Here is a 17509-nt window from a genome sequence, read left to right on the forward strand (position 1 = left end):
CCAGGTTGCTTTTATTAATTTTATTCTATTGAAATTGTTAGACTGCTGCTCTTAACCTATTTCTAGTTCCCATCCTGCAACTGAGAACGAAAAGGTTAAGTTCTTTGGCCACTAATGGACTACATTGAAATCTATTATCATAATGCTACAGTATACAGTTAGTATACAGGATGCTAGTTTTATAGTCATTTTCCTATAAAGGTCAGTCAGATGACATTACTGGTGACAGAGTCATACTTCCGATACTGGGGATACAAATAGAGGGGGTGGGGGGTGCAAATTAACTAGTTGGGGGTACAATTGTTGGGGCTAAATTCAAAATGTGGCAACTCTGTAGAGGCATCATGGTCTCAAGCCTCTCATGGAGTGACTCTGAGAATCAAATTTTTAAATAATATTGCCTCATTTGTCAGGATTGACACCAAAAACCATATCAACTTCAAAGAAAAAGGTTACAGTCAGTTTCAGAGTAAATGCTTTAAGTACTGATATTTAAATGACAAAAACATTGGTCTCTTGAGAAAGCATCAACAAATACTGGTATTTTAGAAATTTAGTATTCAATGTATAGAAGAATTTTAATGTCCCATGAGAATATGTTGACAATGGAAATAGTTGTACTAGTTTATATGATATCTATTATTATTTTAGATCAGTGAACTGTAATAAAAATATGTAAAATTTCAAAAAGCTCAAACATTTGATATCATTCTCTGTGGAAATATAGTAAACTTTATATTACATTTGTTCATAAAAACATCATATCAGAACTACAAAGGAAACACTTGGTTTAACAAAACACAAACAATATATTGGAATATAACACACTTCTTTAATAAGGTTAAGAAGTGTGTTATATTCCATAATATTGTCTTGTGTGTTGTTATATGTGCTCCTTGCTTCTATTGGTCGTTCAAATCTTAAACACTTGGTTGTAAATATATTATTTTAATATTTCCGTTCTATTATATTAGATTTTGATATGAAGTTCTGTTTATTGATTACGGTCAAACTAAAATCAAATGTTGGATATAGTTGTGAGTAATTGCGTAGTAAATTCTTATGTTTAATTTCACTTGGTGTTTTTTCTGCTGTAGATTTAGGATATAGTATATTATGAAGGATGAATATTGAGTCTTTACACAGACATGCAGAATGAATCAACTATGACAGATTGCAGGATTTGCCAGAAACCCCTTTCTATATCAACTTTGAAAAAATAAGTGTGAATACAACAATAACCAAAAACCTGAAATTAAGCTAAAGAAACAAAGGATATATGCTCTTTCAAAACAAATTAGACTTGATAATCAAGACAAAACTTACATAATTTTTGGCAAGGTCTGGATGATCTTTCTCGATACCATCGTCTAAGATAGTCACAACTACTCCTCTACCTGTATACCCCATCCTCCAGGCATGGGATACATTCATATCTAAACCACTACCACGATTCTACAATACAAAATATTACAATCATTAATAAATAATTAATAAATGAAATCAAAGTTGGAGTTTTACGTCCTACTTTGTTGCACAATGTTGGCTAATGAAGACGGGCAACGCCATGCATGGTGCAATGAGAGAAATTTGGCAGGACACCCCCATTAGCCTAACATTTTTCGATTTCATACTATATATATTTCCAGGTGACTAGGGATCTTTTAAGAGATCAACAAGCTTATATAACACTTGTATCTTATTCACTCTATATATTATGAAACATACTGGCAATGATAAAATGATATAGAACTGCTGTAATAATAATCACAATTTAAAATAAACAGTAGGCCTAAAATATTTAGAAATTACAGTATTTGATACCTGTCAGTTTAAACTACCAAATGTGAGAAGGTCAAGCCCTTCACCACAGATCTGTTTATTATTCATAATTATGACAGCTGCATTTAAAAAGGTCAAGGTTATTTTGGTTGCGGAATGACCTGTTATTTGTACCATCATTGATGTGGTTGTATTAAACCAGTTTCCCATACTATCATGGTACTAGTTAGAATTTAAATATATTAAAAGTTAAAGAAGCACTAGATATATAGATATACTATTTCTAACATTTATTAACTCAACGTTTCACATGCTCATACAAGCAGTGTTATCAAATATTATAAAGAATCAATAGATATAGATATACTATTTCTAACATTTATTAACTCAACGTTTCACATGCTCATACAGGCAGTGTTATCAAATATTATAAAGAATCAATAGATATAGATATACTATTTCTAACATTTATTAACTCAACGTTTCACATGCTCATACAGGCAGTGTTATCAAGAGAAGATATATAGATATACTATTTCTAACATTTATTAACTCAACGTTTCACATGCTCATACAGGCAGTGTTATCAAATATTATAAAGAATCAATAGATATAGATATACTATTTCTAACATTTATTAACTCAACATTTCACATGCTCATACAGGCAGTGTTATCAAATATTATAAAGAATCAATAGATATAGATATACTATTTCTAACATTTATTAACTCAACATTTCACATGCTCATACAGGCAGTGTTATCAAGAGAAATGAAAAATATAACAAGTCTAACAATATGTATAGAAAAATAATTGGGTAACAATATGTCTTATAAACAATATTGAAAGTTGTCGAATAAATAATGATTATTTAAGATTTGATCAACAGGGTAAGCCATAATCTCTGTGTAGTCACAATATTGGCCTCTTGTGTTTTATTATGGTTTTAAAGTGTTTTCAGCATTATTCTGTTCTCTGTTAATGACCTCAAGGTTTTTCCCTTACGATATATTCTAATATTTACCCCTCTTCTTCAAGTGTAAATTGTTGAAACATTATGTACTTTATTAAAGTGTGTTATGCAATAGCCTAATATATAACTTTGTGTCTTTTATTATAATAATCATTAAAACTACAGTTGCCGTCCGACAAAATGGTAAAGTACAGTCCAAAGTTAAACGGCACCGCAATTTCAGACTCAAATAACCCCAAGAGTGTTATGTTATTTGTATTAAAAATTGGAGCGTTTAGAAGCCCAGCATGACAGGAAATGGAATTAAAAGAATGGTTTTGATATATTTTATCTCTCACCTATATATTTTATTTTATCAGTTAACTTACCATTACCTGATGACTGTATATTACTATAATCAACTTATCTTTAATATTTCCCTTACACCTTTATTTCTTTAACAAATATTCCTGATATTCAACTCTTGGAGATTTTACTAATATGGCTTTGAATAACTGCTGACTTGGTATAATTGAATCATGCTTATCTTTAGCCCAGCAAATCTGGCCCCGCCCAGTTCTATCAAAGTGACATACGGTGTGGATATCAGCATTTTTAGAGCCGGGCATAAAATGTTACTATTTATGTGAGTTGCTCCAAACCATTATTTGATCACTAGTTTTTGAGAATTTTCACCATGACAAGTGTCAAACTTGGCCAAACTTTTGGTTTCTATACAAAGTTCAACCATTAATGAGTCCATCAAGACATTACTGGATAGTTTACAATACTTGTGTCCCACACACAGTACCACACAATACATTCAAAGGGTAGGTTTTTCTCTTCTTCATACAACACCATAAGTTAGGCCTTCCCCTTGACTGTATTGTGCTACCTTGTGGGACAAAGGGGCATTGTAGAATATCCATTAATATCTTGATTACATTACAATGAAGTACGGTAACAATCTTCACTGAAAATAATCACAGGTGGTTCACAAATGCAACATTAACAGTTGCTCACAGACTGGTGAATGTTTAGGGCGTCTTCAACAAATATTTGGTCCTAAATTTGTTGAAAAAATATGCAGGTAAACATGGAGGAAACAATTAGTTAAAGAATAGTTTAGATTATATAAGAATGTAGGGTAAGAGTTAATTTATAACATATCGTCTTGTATATTGACAACAATCAGAATGGTGTGACTATTATTATAGACAAAACTTGTATAAAGGTAGATAAATTAGCGTTTCTAGGAAACATAAAGTGAACGGGCCAAGCAGGGAGAACATTTTTTTTTAGGGGGGGCTAAAGGTAATTCTTTCACTTTGTAAAATGATAAAAAATTTGAAAGTGGGATGTTGGGGGGCCAAAACCTGTAGATCAATGGGTTTAGATAAAGTCTTAGGGTGAGGTTTTAGAGTAGGAAGAGGACACTGGGCCGACTTTTGGAAGCTCTGGGTTAGACTTAACATCAGCAGCAAGCACATGCCTTCTATCTTGTTCACATGATCGTAAAAAGCCTGCAACAGGGTTAGACTAAACACCAGCATGTACTAAATACCAGGTAACTCCTTCTGCTTATATAATCGATATGTAGCTAATTACATGATTGTTCTCTTCACAACATGAACCATATGCTTTTTAAATTGTTTACATGAGCAAATAGTGCCTGCTACTGGGTTAGACTAAACACCAACATGTACTACATATGCCTTAGTTTAACTTACATAATAGGTAGGTCTAAAAGTGGTTATCAATAAACCAAAGTAATATGTGACCTCTCCAAAAAGAATACCAAATTGGCAAACTCAGTTTGAAGATTGCATCAATATTCAGGAAGAGTGAGCTGTGTTTTTTGTTATGTATTTCACTCACTTAATAGTTCAGTAGCTTGGATAGTCTCTTTCTATCTACAAAATGTCCTTGAAGAAGAAGCCTATCCCAAAACATAACTTAGATCCTTCAGCAAGAACTATCCATAATAGTTGTTATTGCTGAATGTTCTACCTACTTCTAAATGTCATTTAAAGATTATAACTTACATCCTTTGTAAATCTTCATCATCAAATCTAAAAAGATTTGTTGATCAACCCACAAAATATCCTTGAAGAAGAAGCCTATCCCAAAACATAACTTAGATACTTTGTAATCCTTCACCATCAAATCTAAAAAGATTTGTTGATCCACCCACAAATGTCCTTGAAGAAGGATCCAATGACATTGATAATTACTCAGATGAAGGATAACAATTATTGTTTTGTACATAATAAAAGAATTAACCTTATTTTTTATGTCAGACAAGTCTAGATATCGCCTGTCAAACAGTTGTCAACTCTTAGTTACAATCTGATTAAATTACAGTATTATTCAATATGGCTTCAGACAACTTCCTATTCCAGACAATGACCTTTTTGACAAGTCAAGTTATAGGTTAACTTCTGATACTATTGCCAGTGCTTCTGAGAGTCATATAAATATCTTCTTATTGAAGGGGTTAACAATTTGCTTACTTTGAAAACATCAGTACTCCCTCTAATGCTGGGTTGGAACACTGTCTTTTTGTGGCAGTGGAATAGTTCAGTAGTTATAGCGATGGACGATGTTAAGCAACCTCCTCAATGTTACAAAAATGCTGCTTCTAAGATTAGGCCTGATGTCGACTTTCAAACCTAGGCTTAAAAGTTCTTAAAAGAACCACAAAATAAGTCAACTGTTTAACTTAGAAGGTTTACTATTGAGATATCCCTCAGATTGTTACCATACACAGTTATTCTTAAGAACATTACCTTTTTTACTAAAATTACCATCTGGATTTCCATAGTAATGAAAACATAAACAGATATTCAGCAACTCATTTGAGTACTTAAGTTGAGAAATCCAGTTGTCTTAACCTAGTTCTACTATTCTCATAGTTTAATAGTCTAACAATTGTTTTTGTTGGTATTTTATTCTACTAGTATCTAATTACTAACACTGGGTATATTTCACCTGGTCAGCTGATACTCTCACTGGGCTGTAGATTAGTTTTAAAGGTATTGTTTGGTTTGATGAAAATAGAAGCCATAAATGGACCTGACACACATAAGAAGTTAAAAAAAACCCTCCCTTTAAGTTTTGAAGGAGGTAGTAATTGAGAATGAGGTACGAAGCCACCTAAGCCCCTTAATCCAAATAAAATGGTGGAGACAGCCTCTACATTATGTACGACCCTACCCTTCAGTATTTGACAAAATACCCTCAGACACTTTACGTCTGTCTTAGGTTTTAATGGTACAGTGAAATACCAAGTCTTTGTCTCTGCTCTGCACTGTACTGTATCCAATAAACACATATATTTTCTCTTCAGTGAGTTTCATTAAAGTTGAATACAAGATCAAAGGTATCTCCAGACATCATAACATTTCCATGGAGACAAAAGAGTAATGACACACCTTATTTTGTTTGTGGCTGGTCTTGTACTTCATTCTTAAATAGGTCACATGTAACATATTTAACAAGATTGTAAAGATTTTCTGAACATTTTAAGTTTCTCAGGGAAAGCATCCATTTGCACCTTTCCAATTTTCAGTCAGACATCTGTGGTTCATGCAATTTCACTAAAACTAAGAAGGTAGGTAAACCTTCGCAAATGGATTCTTGTTACCCCTATACTCTCTCTGTGCTTACAATAGTACATGAAGTAAGGAATTTAGTTCTGTTTTGTTCAATAGTGATCATTGTCTTGTTGTGTCAGGTCACCATTTGTTGAGTTGAAAACCTAGGACTTTAACACTATAAACTATCATTCCTTCTATATCTTGTTTTTATTACAATAGTAAAGGTATTGGGGGTATCAGACTATTAGAAAGCACTAAGTGACCGATAGTATACCGATGGTATTTCTTTTATCTACCATAAATACCAGTGAGTATTGTTTATCGATGCTTGCATTGTTTACACTGGGTAAAAATACCATCACAACAAATATGCTTACCAAGCCCTGATTCTATCGTAAAAAAACAACGTTTCCATCAATTTTCATTGATTTATGTCATTAATAATGCAAGAGAGATTCCAATAAACAATAGGTTTGCAGTCTACGGTAAAAATTCCACTGCATTGAGTCAAACAATAGAGAAATATTAAAATACTATCAGCACGGAAAGGAACCTTGCTCAGCAAGAATCTTGTACTTTTAACAAGGAATATAAATAGGACTGATGCATTGTATCTGATCTCACGAGACTTGTCAAGAGCAACAACACAATCAGACAAAGGACACAAGACGTAAAGGGATTTCAAAGAGGTTTTTTAAACCTTTTATGTTTATATGCTTCTATAGAACTGAAATAAGTGCTGGAGTACCACCAAGTCCAAAGGTCTTCAGAATACCCATCTTCACTATTAGTGTTATTAAGAGCACCTGAACTAGGCAATGTTCTAAAGAGTGTCAACTTCTGCCCACAGGAATCTTCACTACTGGGGCAACTGTACCAGGCAATATCTATTGATTTATTGACCTGAAATATTGGTTTGTGGTCTGGAGTACCACTGCCTCAAAGTCCCAAGATCTACAGATTTCACATATTTACTACTGGTGTTGAAGATCAGGCAATGACCAAACATCTTCTGCATGCTTGTATCTACAGAACTACATGACCAAAGGACAAAAATCTTCAGTTTCCAAGAATGTATAGAACTGGAATAAGGGCTTTATCTTGACTCCACAAGCCTCAAGATCCTAGCAAATACAGTGTCCAGATCTCAACCAACCAGACTATAATGGATATCATTGTTTACCACATTACAATACATCCTAACAATCTTATTCTTTCATCTATCATAATATATGCACCATCACAAGCATCTTTTATTTCCATCTTTCATAATATATACATCTAACAGACATCTTAGACCATGTTTTAAAAACTTACTGAATGTAAATGCATTTAAAATTGCTGTAGCTAATAAATCATCTATTCAATACATCTTCAAGGTTTTCATAAAAAAAACTATTTCTGTCAGAAGTGTCATAATATCACTAGTATTACATATAAAAATTGGTTTCAGTTTTCAGTCTGTACATGATATTAGCGAAACATTAACAAATATAACCAGGTATTTTCAACTAGGAATATAAAGAAGAGGTTATAGGGTTGAAATAATAACCAGTAGTTTATGTAATCATTATCACATCAATATCAATCTTATCTTCTGTTATTATCATTATCATACAGCTCTATATTCACTACTATTCTTTATAGCTATATCATAATTTATAATCCACAATCTCTTATCAATACATTGATGGGAATGTGGTACACTTTATCCAAGCAGCTTCATATGAGGTGGTGAATATTAAAACAATATCAATATCAATCTTGTCTTCTGTTATTATCATTATCATACAGCTCTATATTCACTACTATTCTTTATAGCTATATCATAGTTTATAATCCACAATCTCTTATCAATACATTGATGGGAATGTGGTACACTTTATCCAAGCAGCTTCATATGAGGTGGTGAATATTAAAACATGTTCTCTGTTATACTCATTATCATCCAGCTATATATTCACTACTTCTTTATTATAGATATACCATCCTCCTTTATCAATACATTGGTGGGACTGTTGTTCACTTTATCAAAATAGCTTTGTATGAGGGTGTGTGTTTTGAAACTCTATTGTACATTGATTCTTTTCTATTACGATAATTATTTTACAGAATACTATCAGATGCTTTTTCATTCAAGAATAACATATTAGTCATGAATATCGTGCATGTGCATACACATCTGGATGTTTGTTTTATGTTTTTTCTGTGGGTAACTCCACTGGCCATCCATGATCTGATGAAATTGTTTTGGGTTAATCTCTGTTCAACCAATCAGATCAGGGACTTTAAGATGATTTTAGTGTTTCAGTTATCTGAAAGGTCAATCACTACAATCAATTTTAAATTTAGTTTTATTAACCAATCAGATTACTGTATTTTTTAAAATCTTCATCTTATGTTAACAGAAGGCCCTGTTTAATAAAAGTAAATATCTGTTCTTTTCTTCACATCAACAATGTAATCTCTACCTGATCAAATAACCTTGAATCTCCAGACTTTCTGGTCCAATAGAGTTTACCTCTGTTTTTGCTGGCTGAGCTTTCAGGTGGAATTTTTCAAGAAAGATAAGTCATGTAATGAAGCGTATTTGTATGAGATAGATAAGGGAGTCTGGAGCTGAGAAATCTCATCATGTAAAATCAGATCGCGGCTAGAAATATCTGATATCTTTTGATAAACTCAGTCAAATCAACAACTGTATATCAACCACTCTCTTTCTGGCCTTTTTTTTTCTTGTAACTTTTTTTGAGTGCATTTCACACAGAAACGTCTTTCTTCTAATTTTAGACAAATTGATGCAGTTTCTCCTTTTGACAGTTTATGTTTTTTATTGATTCTAATTTTAGAGGTTAGGGTGGCAACAAGTTACGTTTTATAAAAACAAGCAATGATATCAAATTTAGGATAGCAGGATAGCGCCAAATTATGTCTGAAAATAGCCATGGCATACAATTAAAGTGAAATTCTATTGTTCAATAAATATAGGAACCACATGAATAAAACTGTACAAATAGAAGCCATAAATGGACCTGTTAAACTCAAGAATGCTTTACAATCCCTGTACGACTAATTTAACAAGATATTCTAGGTGTTTTCCTTTACAAATTTAGTGAACGAGTTATAACACAGTTGCATTTAGCAATTGTATGTAGGATATATATAAACACAGCTTTATGGAACAACAATCACTTGTTTTATGAACTGTTTCAATGTGTTTGCCTGAAGACATAACATATCAAAGCCTTGAATAAAACTGGAACCTGTGATTGCTGTTCAATATAGCTGTGTTTATAACTAAAGCTAGAAAATTACTACTACTAGTAATACAGGCGTTCAGGTGTTAAAACTATTCAGATTGATTGTATGTAAAGTTGAGAAGGAGAGTATTATTGTATCGTAACACAAGGCCTATAACACCTGCCTCTATCACAGATCTTCCAACATGCATGAACACAACTTTCAGCTTCTGTTTATATTCCACATTAAAACAGGTATGGAAGAGCTTCAACAGATCTCATTTCAGAATAATCTTTAAAGATGCTGTTGATGAAAATTGGGTGGTTCTACTACTATGACAACTGAGATTGGTATTGGAATAAGGTGGGTATATAAGAAATTTCTATCGTCATGGAAACAGCTCAGTTTTAAAAAAAAGACACCACACTATTTCCTTCTAGAAACAAATCTTTTTCAGAATTAAACCTTTAGTCCTTGAAGTAAACGACTTGCCACTGCAAGTACTTCCGCTATTCTGGCTGGTGTATCCAAATACCACTTTTCATTATGAAATACTTACTCACTTATGATTGATATAAAGTTCATTAGCTGCTACCAATATTTCATCAATACGGATTTTTGGTTTCATTTTGCTTTTCGGATCGTTAGTTTGGTTATGGTTGATTTATGTAAGTGATAAGCATAAGACCATCATAATTTCACCGTTTATACTCACCGAATAATGATAGGCAAGTAATAATGAGAAACAATATGGCAACAACAGAATGTTATGGTACTGACACCTGTTAACGAGAAAAACCACTACACCTTTTCTTCCCTTCAACCTTCACCTGAAATCATTGATCTTTAAACCCAGGTGATCAATCTGGTCCACAGACTGTATTCTGTTTAGTTTTAACCCACTTCATCTGGTTTTGTATTTTACTGTTTTAGTGGTGTTTCTATGAATCATTTGGTGAAGAGGGAGAGGGGGGTGGGGGTTTGGGCCACAGAATTGTCAAGGGAGTCTCACAAATATATCTTTTCCCATGTTCAATCAGAAGAAATTTGAAAGTGGGAGAACTAAAGCGAGGCCAGCTTCTTTTCTGTGCCATTCAAAAACACTAAAAACTTCATCAAACTTCCTTACATTAAAGACGAACATTTACAATTTGACAGTTACCAGGAATATTTCAAATACAGCATAAAACAAGTTACAGAAACCCCAAATGCAGCTGAAAACACTGGCAGACCATTTATATTCAAAATACAACATGTCATCACTGTCCATAATGTTTATATCAAAAATACTAACAATTATAATTCAACAAATACCAAGAATGTTCAAAAACTCATCATAATACCACATCAAGAATAAAACAAAGCTGAAAACACAGGCAGATGTGATGAAAGAAATATCTATAAATAAACTATGGTTCTAACAAAACAGAAGAAAAAGTCTAGAATTCATCTGGTTTCAATAATATAATTGTAAATAATTACAAACAAATAAAAACTCATCTAATATAATATAAAATAAATACAGAATTATGTTGGGGTAATTTGGGAATATGTAGGGTTAATTTGGCAGTATGTAGGGTTAATTATGGAGTAAGGAGGGTTAATTATTAGGGTTAATATTGATGTATTATATCTTAATCAACTGTTAATAACTTCACAGTAATGGTACATAAACTAACACCTTCCTTTCAACCTAGCAACTCTTGAGTCAATCAACTTCTGTTCCCAATTACTTTGATATTGAGACCATCTTCATACCCCAACCCCACACACACCCTCCCTCACACCCACACACCCACACACACACGAACAAGACAATGTAAAAACAGTAGCAATCACTTCCTACTCTCATGTTTAAAGGAACACCTTCACTATCCATTCGACCAATCATATCTTAGTTTCAGATACAGAATTTTTTAATCTAACATAATCAGTAATAGTCTTCACAGCTCATTGTCGAAATTTTAGCCTTCAAATCCATGTGTTTGAAAGTTAAATATTCGACTCGAATTTTAGTGAGAATATGCCATATAGAAAACACATATATAGGAATAGACAGTGAAATTTCTAGTTTGAGGTATATTTGAAGGGATTATGCGATTTTTGTGCGTTTTAGTACTTCTTAAGGCTATTATTAAACCATTGGTCTTGCAAATATTCTTCAATGCAAAGAGTATGACTCTGCCATCTACCAAGGAGTATAAAAATAAAAATAGCGCATGAAGGAACATCACAAGTAAATAACATGTTCTAATGATGATAGCTACACCTATTCTGACCTCATATTACTACAAGTCAATTGTTTATTATTTATAGCCTACAGTAAAATAAACATTCATGTCTTTAGGTGCCAAGAAAAACTGAGCACCAGTCAAATATGAAATCATTAATCATACAGAATGGAGGAAGTATTTTTACTATTCCAGAAACGACAATCACTACTAATGTCAATGATAAGATCATGCTGTTTCCATATAAGCACTGGTCCAGGAATTAGAAATATGAGACCATCTTATAGATGAGATATTATCTAAGACATCACCTTTCTGTTGGCATTTCTCTACTACAAACAAATAAACAAAACCCAAAACAGAAAGGGAACTTCCATAAAACAAATATATAACATACTCAAGACCCTTTTATAAGATCTTAAAGATGATTGAAGCTGTTACTTTCAGCTTATAACTAACTCATTCAGTCAAGGTCTTAACGCTAAGCTCTCCTGCTCCAAGAAAGGCAGGACGCACAACTCCATTCATTTCACTTAGTTTAAGCTTGAACAGTAATTAATACACGTATATCTGAGAGAGTTTTCAGTATTTTCATTTTCATATGCCAAATTTCACAAAATCTGTAGCAATTTCTTAACAACCTGAAAATAAGCTTGACTCACTATAGAAATAGACAGTATTCTGTGACATTTTATATTAATCTATAATCAACTGAAATAAACTGGCCTAATCAACTAGATATTGATTCAATATCTGATCAAATATTAAACACAGGAAGTTACTGCCTACATCAAAAATTTGACAGGTTCAAGGCTCAATCGTTCAAATTAATTAGAAACGATTCGTTCATGGCAAGTGAAGGACTTCACACTATTTCTATTTGCAATAATTATATCTCAAATACAAAGCTTAGTTTGGAATGTCTGTCCTGCGAAAACACATGCCCTATGTACCCCCACCCCATAAAACAGTAATTGCAAGATAGTAGCTCTTCCAATATGAATTTTATCTATTGTTCTTCAAGCCATTACATTGTATAACCAGAAAATACGTCACAATGTCAATAAAAATCTATAGATGGTGTTTAATAGGAGAAAGGGTTTATCTCGTAATATCTGTAATTTTGAAGCTATCCTGAACATCTACTTTCGCTTTCTTGCTAGATACATGTAAAATGGCTCTTAATTGCCATATCAAATATCCATAAAAAGTGCCACCCTCGTGGAGGAGAGTCTAACAAATAGATATGTGTATAATTGTAGAAAGATTATCTCAGTTTCAATTTTTCAGAAGTTATCATACGTCAGGCCAGTGCTTTTAAGAGACAACGTTTTCAACACCTTCTAAAATCACCCCTTACTGACTTAGCTGTCATTTTGAAGCCATGAAACATCGTCAATCGTCACTTTAAGATAATTAGTGTAAAGCAGCCTTTACCCATCATCCTCTCTGTAATCAATATGAAGATTGATAAGTAATTAAATTACGTTAATTATTCTATCTAACAAGATAATGTCAAGATATCCTCAACCTTGGATTTTAAACATCAACAAACCCATAAGTTCATCTAGGTACGTTTCTCCCCACTTTCACCCAGTTTACAGGATAATATTCCTCATCTTAAAATCGACCAGAAGATAGGTCATCTAGGTACGTTTCTCCCCACTTTCACCCAGTTTTTGTGATATTCCTCACTTTAACACCAACACAAGGATAAGTTCATCTCCGTACGTTTCTCCCAACTTTCACCTAGTTTTGACGATAATAATCCTCCTAACTTGTAAACACCTCAAGTGTTGTAGACGATTAAAATCTTAATTGATTAAACTTCAGGCTTAAATACTTCATTTTCAATCTTTCAATTTTTATAGTGGATTAGAATCACTTGACTGAATTTTTATTTCTGATTTCATCAATTGTGTAGAGATATTAATAATAATCAGTGATATACATGTACCAATTAGACATTAATAGTTGAACTCTCAAAATGGATTCTCTGTCTTCATTAGCCCACATGGTGCAGAAGAGTAGGACGTAAAACTCATTTCATTTCATTTCAATTTCATTTCATTTCATTTCAGTTGACCAACCAGGTAACAGAGTAACAAGTCCAAGTTGCCAGTGAGCACGTGTTAATGGTTGACACAAGCTATAAAATGTAATATAATATATCATGGTAAGATATTTTAACAGCATGTAGAGAGGATTAAAAATTAACACCCTTCAATACTAGAGAAGATTATAGTGATTTAAACTGGAATTTATCAATATCATCTTTACTTATAGTTTCTCGTATAACTTTCACAAACAAAATATAGAATTTAAAACATGAAGAGCATTCATTATATCATAGTACATTTACTGCTACCTAACACTGTATTGGATTTCTGGTTTTGTTTTGATTGTTGATACATGTTTTTTATTTATTCATTCCATCAGGAAATCAAATCTGTAAACTTTGATGTTAAGAGTTATATTAAATACGAACATTTTTCTATTGACATAATCTTAAATGAATAGGCAAATGTTAATGCCCTGGAAAAATTTCCCCTCATTCCATACTGCATGATGTTGCCTGTTCTCACTAGCCCAATCAGGTGCCAAACGAAAGGTTGTTAAAACTAAATTTCATTTTATTTTAGTTTCTAGTGACTGGTGCAATAATATCAACCACCAGTTCCAATGTGACACACCTAAAATATGTCTAGAATAAAACAGAAAGTTGACTTACCAAATACCACATTATAGGCCACTTGGGATCATTAAAATGTATATCTCTTTTGATTCTTTTCTTAGCTACTTGTTGTTCTAACCATTTTATCTGTAAAAGAAAACAGAAGTTCAGTAAATATTATTTTTTTATTTAAAATAGTCATATTAGAATAAGGATTATTAGAAAGCATAATATTTTACATTGAGAAATACCAGAGTTATGAGAAAATTGATCATATGAATTCTGGTGAAATTCTACCCTGGATTCTTATTGGCAAGCCATAGATTATGTAAGAAGGGAAAAAATAAAATGTATGCAATTTGAAAGGTCTTTTAAACCACTTGTAATTTTATTGTAAATCACTCTCAAGTTTAATGTGTACAATTATATTCAACAATTTATATTGACATCTGAGATCAAAACTGATGATGACAATATAAATTTGCATACAATAGAATTGTAAAATAAATTTAGAAGTTGTAGAGTAACATGTCTAGATGAATTTTGATGCCAGGAATTTGAATATTACAGACATCAGATCTATGTCACTTTTATTATCAGAAATTTGCATGCAACATGAAAGTTGTCTGTAGACTTGTAAATATTATTCATATAATGTCTATCAGTTTTATATCCACTGGTAAGATGTTTTTGTATTATTGACTTACATCTTCACAATGTCAGGGTATTATTAACTATGTCTAATACCTTGGTATCATTAACCACTTTTCTTGTATCACAGAGTTTTGTAAATGCAACGATTTTATTGGATTGTATGTTATTGAATGTAGCCAATCAGAGCCCTCAACAGAAAGGTTATAGACAGTATGCTCATGCAATCGAAGGCTCTGATTGACTTCAGCAATACAAGACAAGGTGGCTGTTGCAGTCAAGGTATAAGACATTGTTCATAATACCTTGACATTGTGAAGATGTTCTTGTCAGTGTCATGTCTTATAGTCTGGTGTTAAAAGCTTCTCACATTATACTATTCCAGTGCCGAAATTACTGTTCAAACTTTCTTATAGACTATCAGCTACTACTAGTGTCCGGAACTTTGATAGTAAATAATTTAGAAGTGTTAAGAATGGACGAGGTATGGTGTCCAGTGCGGTGTACGGAGTATAATCCATACAAATTAAAATAGAAGTAGTGAACACACAAGCTACGGGTCTGGATACGGTGCAGACACAATTCTTATCTTCTATTTTTAACTGTATCAATAATCCTGCACCATACACCTCACCGGACTCATCTATTTGTGGCTTAACAGATCCATTGTAACAACCAACACAAATTAACCCTCGCTCGTAGTCTCCCTGCGGAGTTAGGTATATCCATCATATTAAAGTCACAGATTTCAAACACTTATTTTTTTTGGTTGAATGTATGACAGATGATGAATCAAATTCATATCCTAGGATCCTCTCTGATACTGTTGTTTTTACCTGTCAAAATAGCTGACATATAGGGAAAAAAAGTTTCCAACAAGATGTCATCACAAGTGGGGAATTCTTAAAATTACTCACTGTCTGAGTCAAGCTTTACAGAACAGTATTTGGGAAGATCATTAGAGGGAATGTATCCATTTGTTCAGGAATATTTAGCTCAAGACTTAGGGGAATGGAGGTACATCATTCCTCCATGAAAAAAATTTGTAAAACTTTTGAATTTGATCTGCGTTAATTTAAGATGGAAGCGTGTAAATCATTATATTTCAAAGATGTTTTTTAAGATAATCTAACAGGCCTCCTGATGATTCCTGCACTTCAGTTTTCTTTTTGATTTTGAAGAGAGAATGTGTGAATTAGTTATTATCCAGTGCATGGCAATACAACAACCTTTTTAACGACATTAGCATAAGTCAGCACTGTTTGATTCTACAAACACAGATGCAGTTGAGATGAAAACCAGAAAGAAACAAGAAACTGGAGAAAGAAATCTACCACCCGTAGATAGTTAATACTGCAGGTCATATTTTGTTGTGAATAAATGAACAGAGTTCTCATTATCAAGTGCAATACTATAAAGATATGGTACAGATGGTTTTATATATTACTTAATAACATTGTTAGTTTTCTGTTTTGTATCATAATACTCTTTTTAATATTGAATATCATCTTCAAAAAAACTTAATTCAGTCTTCATCAGCCCAAACAGGTGCAGGACATAAAACTTTATTAGATGAACATCAAATTTGTCACAAGTCAAAATTTCACAGTGAAATTTTTTTTTTAAATGCAGCATATTTTATAGTAAAATTTTTTTAAAATAGGACCCCAAGACATTGAAGAGATCACTTGAGTTACGAATGGAGGTGGCAAGATGTGCGAAAATTTCATTGGCACTTTTTAAATACTAAATTGAATATGGTTATATGACTTTAGCTCAAGCATAACATTTGCATTGGTAATATTGCTTGAGTTCTGGTGTAACAATCGCTCTGCTGGTTATTGGTTAAATTGCTTAGGGTCTGGAACAAAATTTACTTTGGTCGGTTGTATTGCATGAGCTCTAGTTCAGCAACGCTCTGGCTGGTTAAATTGCTCAAGACCTTGTACATTTGCTTTGGTAGTATTGCTGAAGCTCTGACCATTTCACTTGGGACTTTGACTTATTTATTCTCACAATATTGTTACAGCTCTATGCAAATCCTCCAATATATACTTGCGGTATGTGTATCATATATACTTAAAAAAACACGTCCATGGATTTGAAAATATTGTATCCTGCTCCAATAAAAACCAAGTGCCAAACGGTTACTATTTCATTTCTACCAGTGTGTCTAGTACAAGGACTAAACCTACATGTCAATCAATACAACCTAAGTCGAAAGATCAATTCTGCAAGTTTTTTTTTCTACCAGAAAGTAAGATGTGAATGGGAGAGTAAATAATTATAGAAAAGTCTCCTCCAAACACCAATAAAACTGTCCATATAAAGATTGCCTAATGATACCAACTAATAACTTATATAAAAAATATTACCAG

At 32.6% G+C, this 17509-nt stretch overlaps 1 protein-coding gene across 1 annotated transcript in view; it reads right to left on the reverse strand.

The window, feature by feature from the left end:
- LOTGIDRAFT_112524 (hypothetical protein) overlaps positions 1-17509 on the reverse strand; it is a gene marked incomplete at both ends in the record, with an annotated part of 90173 nt that overhangs the window by 34992 nt on the left and 37672 nt on the right. Inside the window, 2 exons of the mRNA XM_009050545.1 lie at positions 1327-1455; positions 14538-14627. Of these exons, the coding sequence (XP_009048793.1) occupies positions 1327-1455; positions 14538-14627 (219 nt within the window). The remainder of the gene's footprint in view (positions 1-1326; positions 1456-14537; positions 14628-17509) is intronic.

This window comes from Lottia gigantea (assembly GCF_000327385.1).
Source record: "Lottia gigantea unplaced genomic scaffold LOTGIsca_15, whole genome shotgun sequence".
Lineage (NCBI taxonomy): Eukaryota > Metazoa > Mollusca > Gastropoda > Lottiidae > Lottia > Lottia gigantea.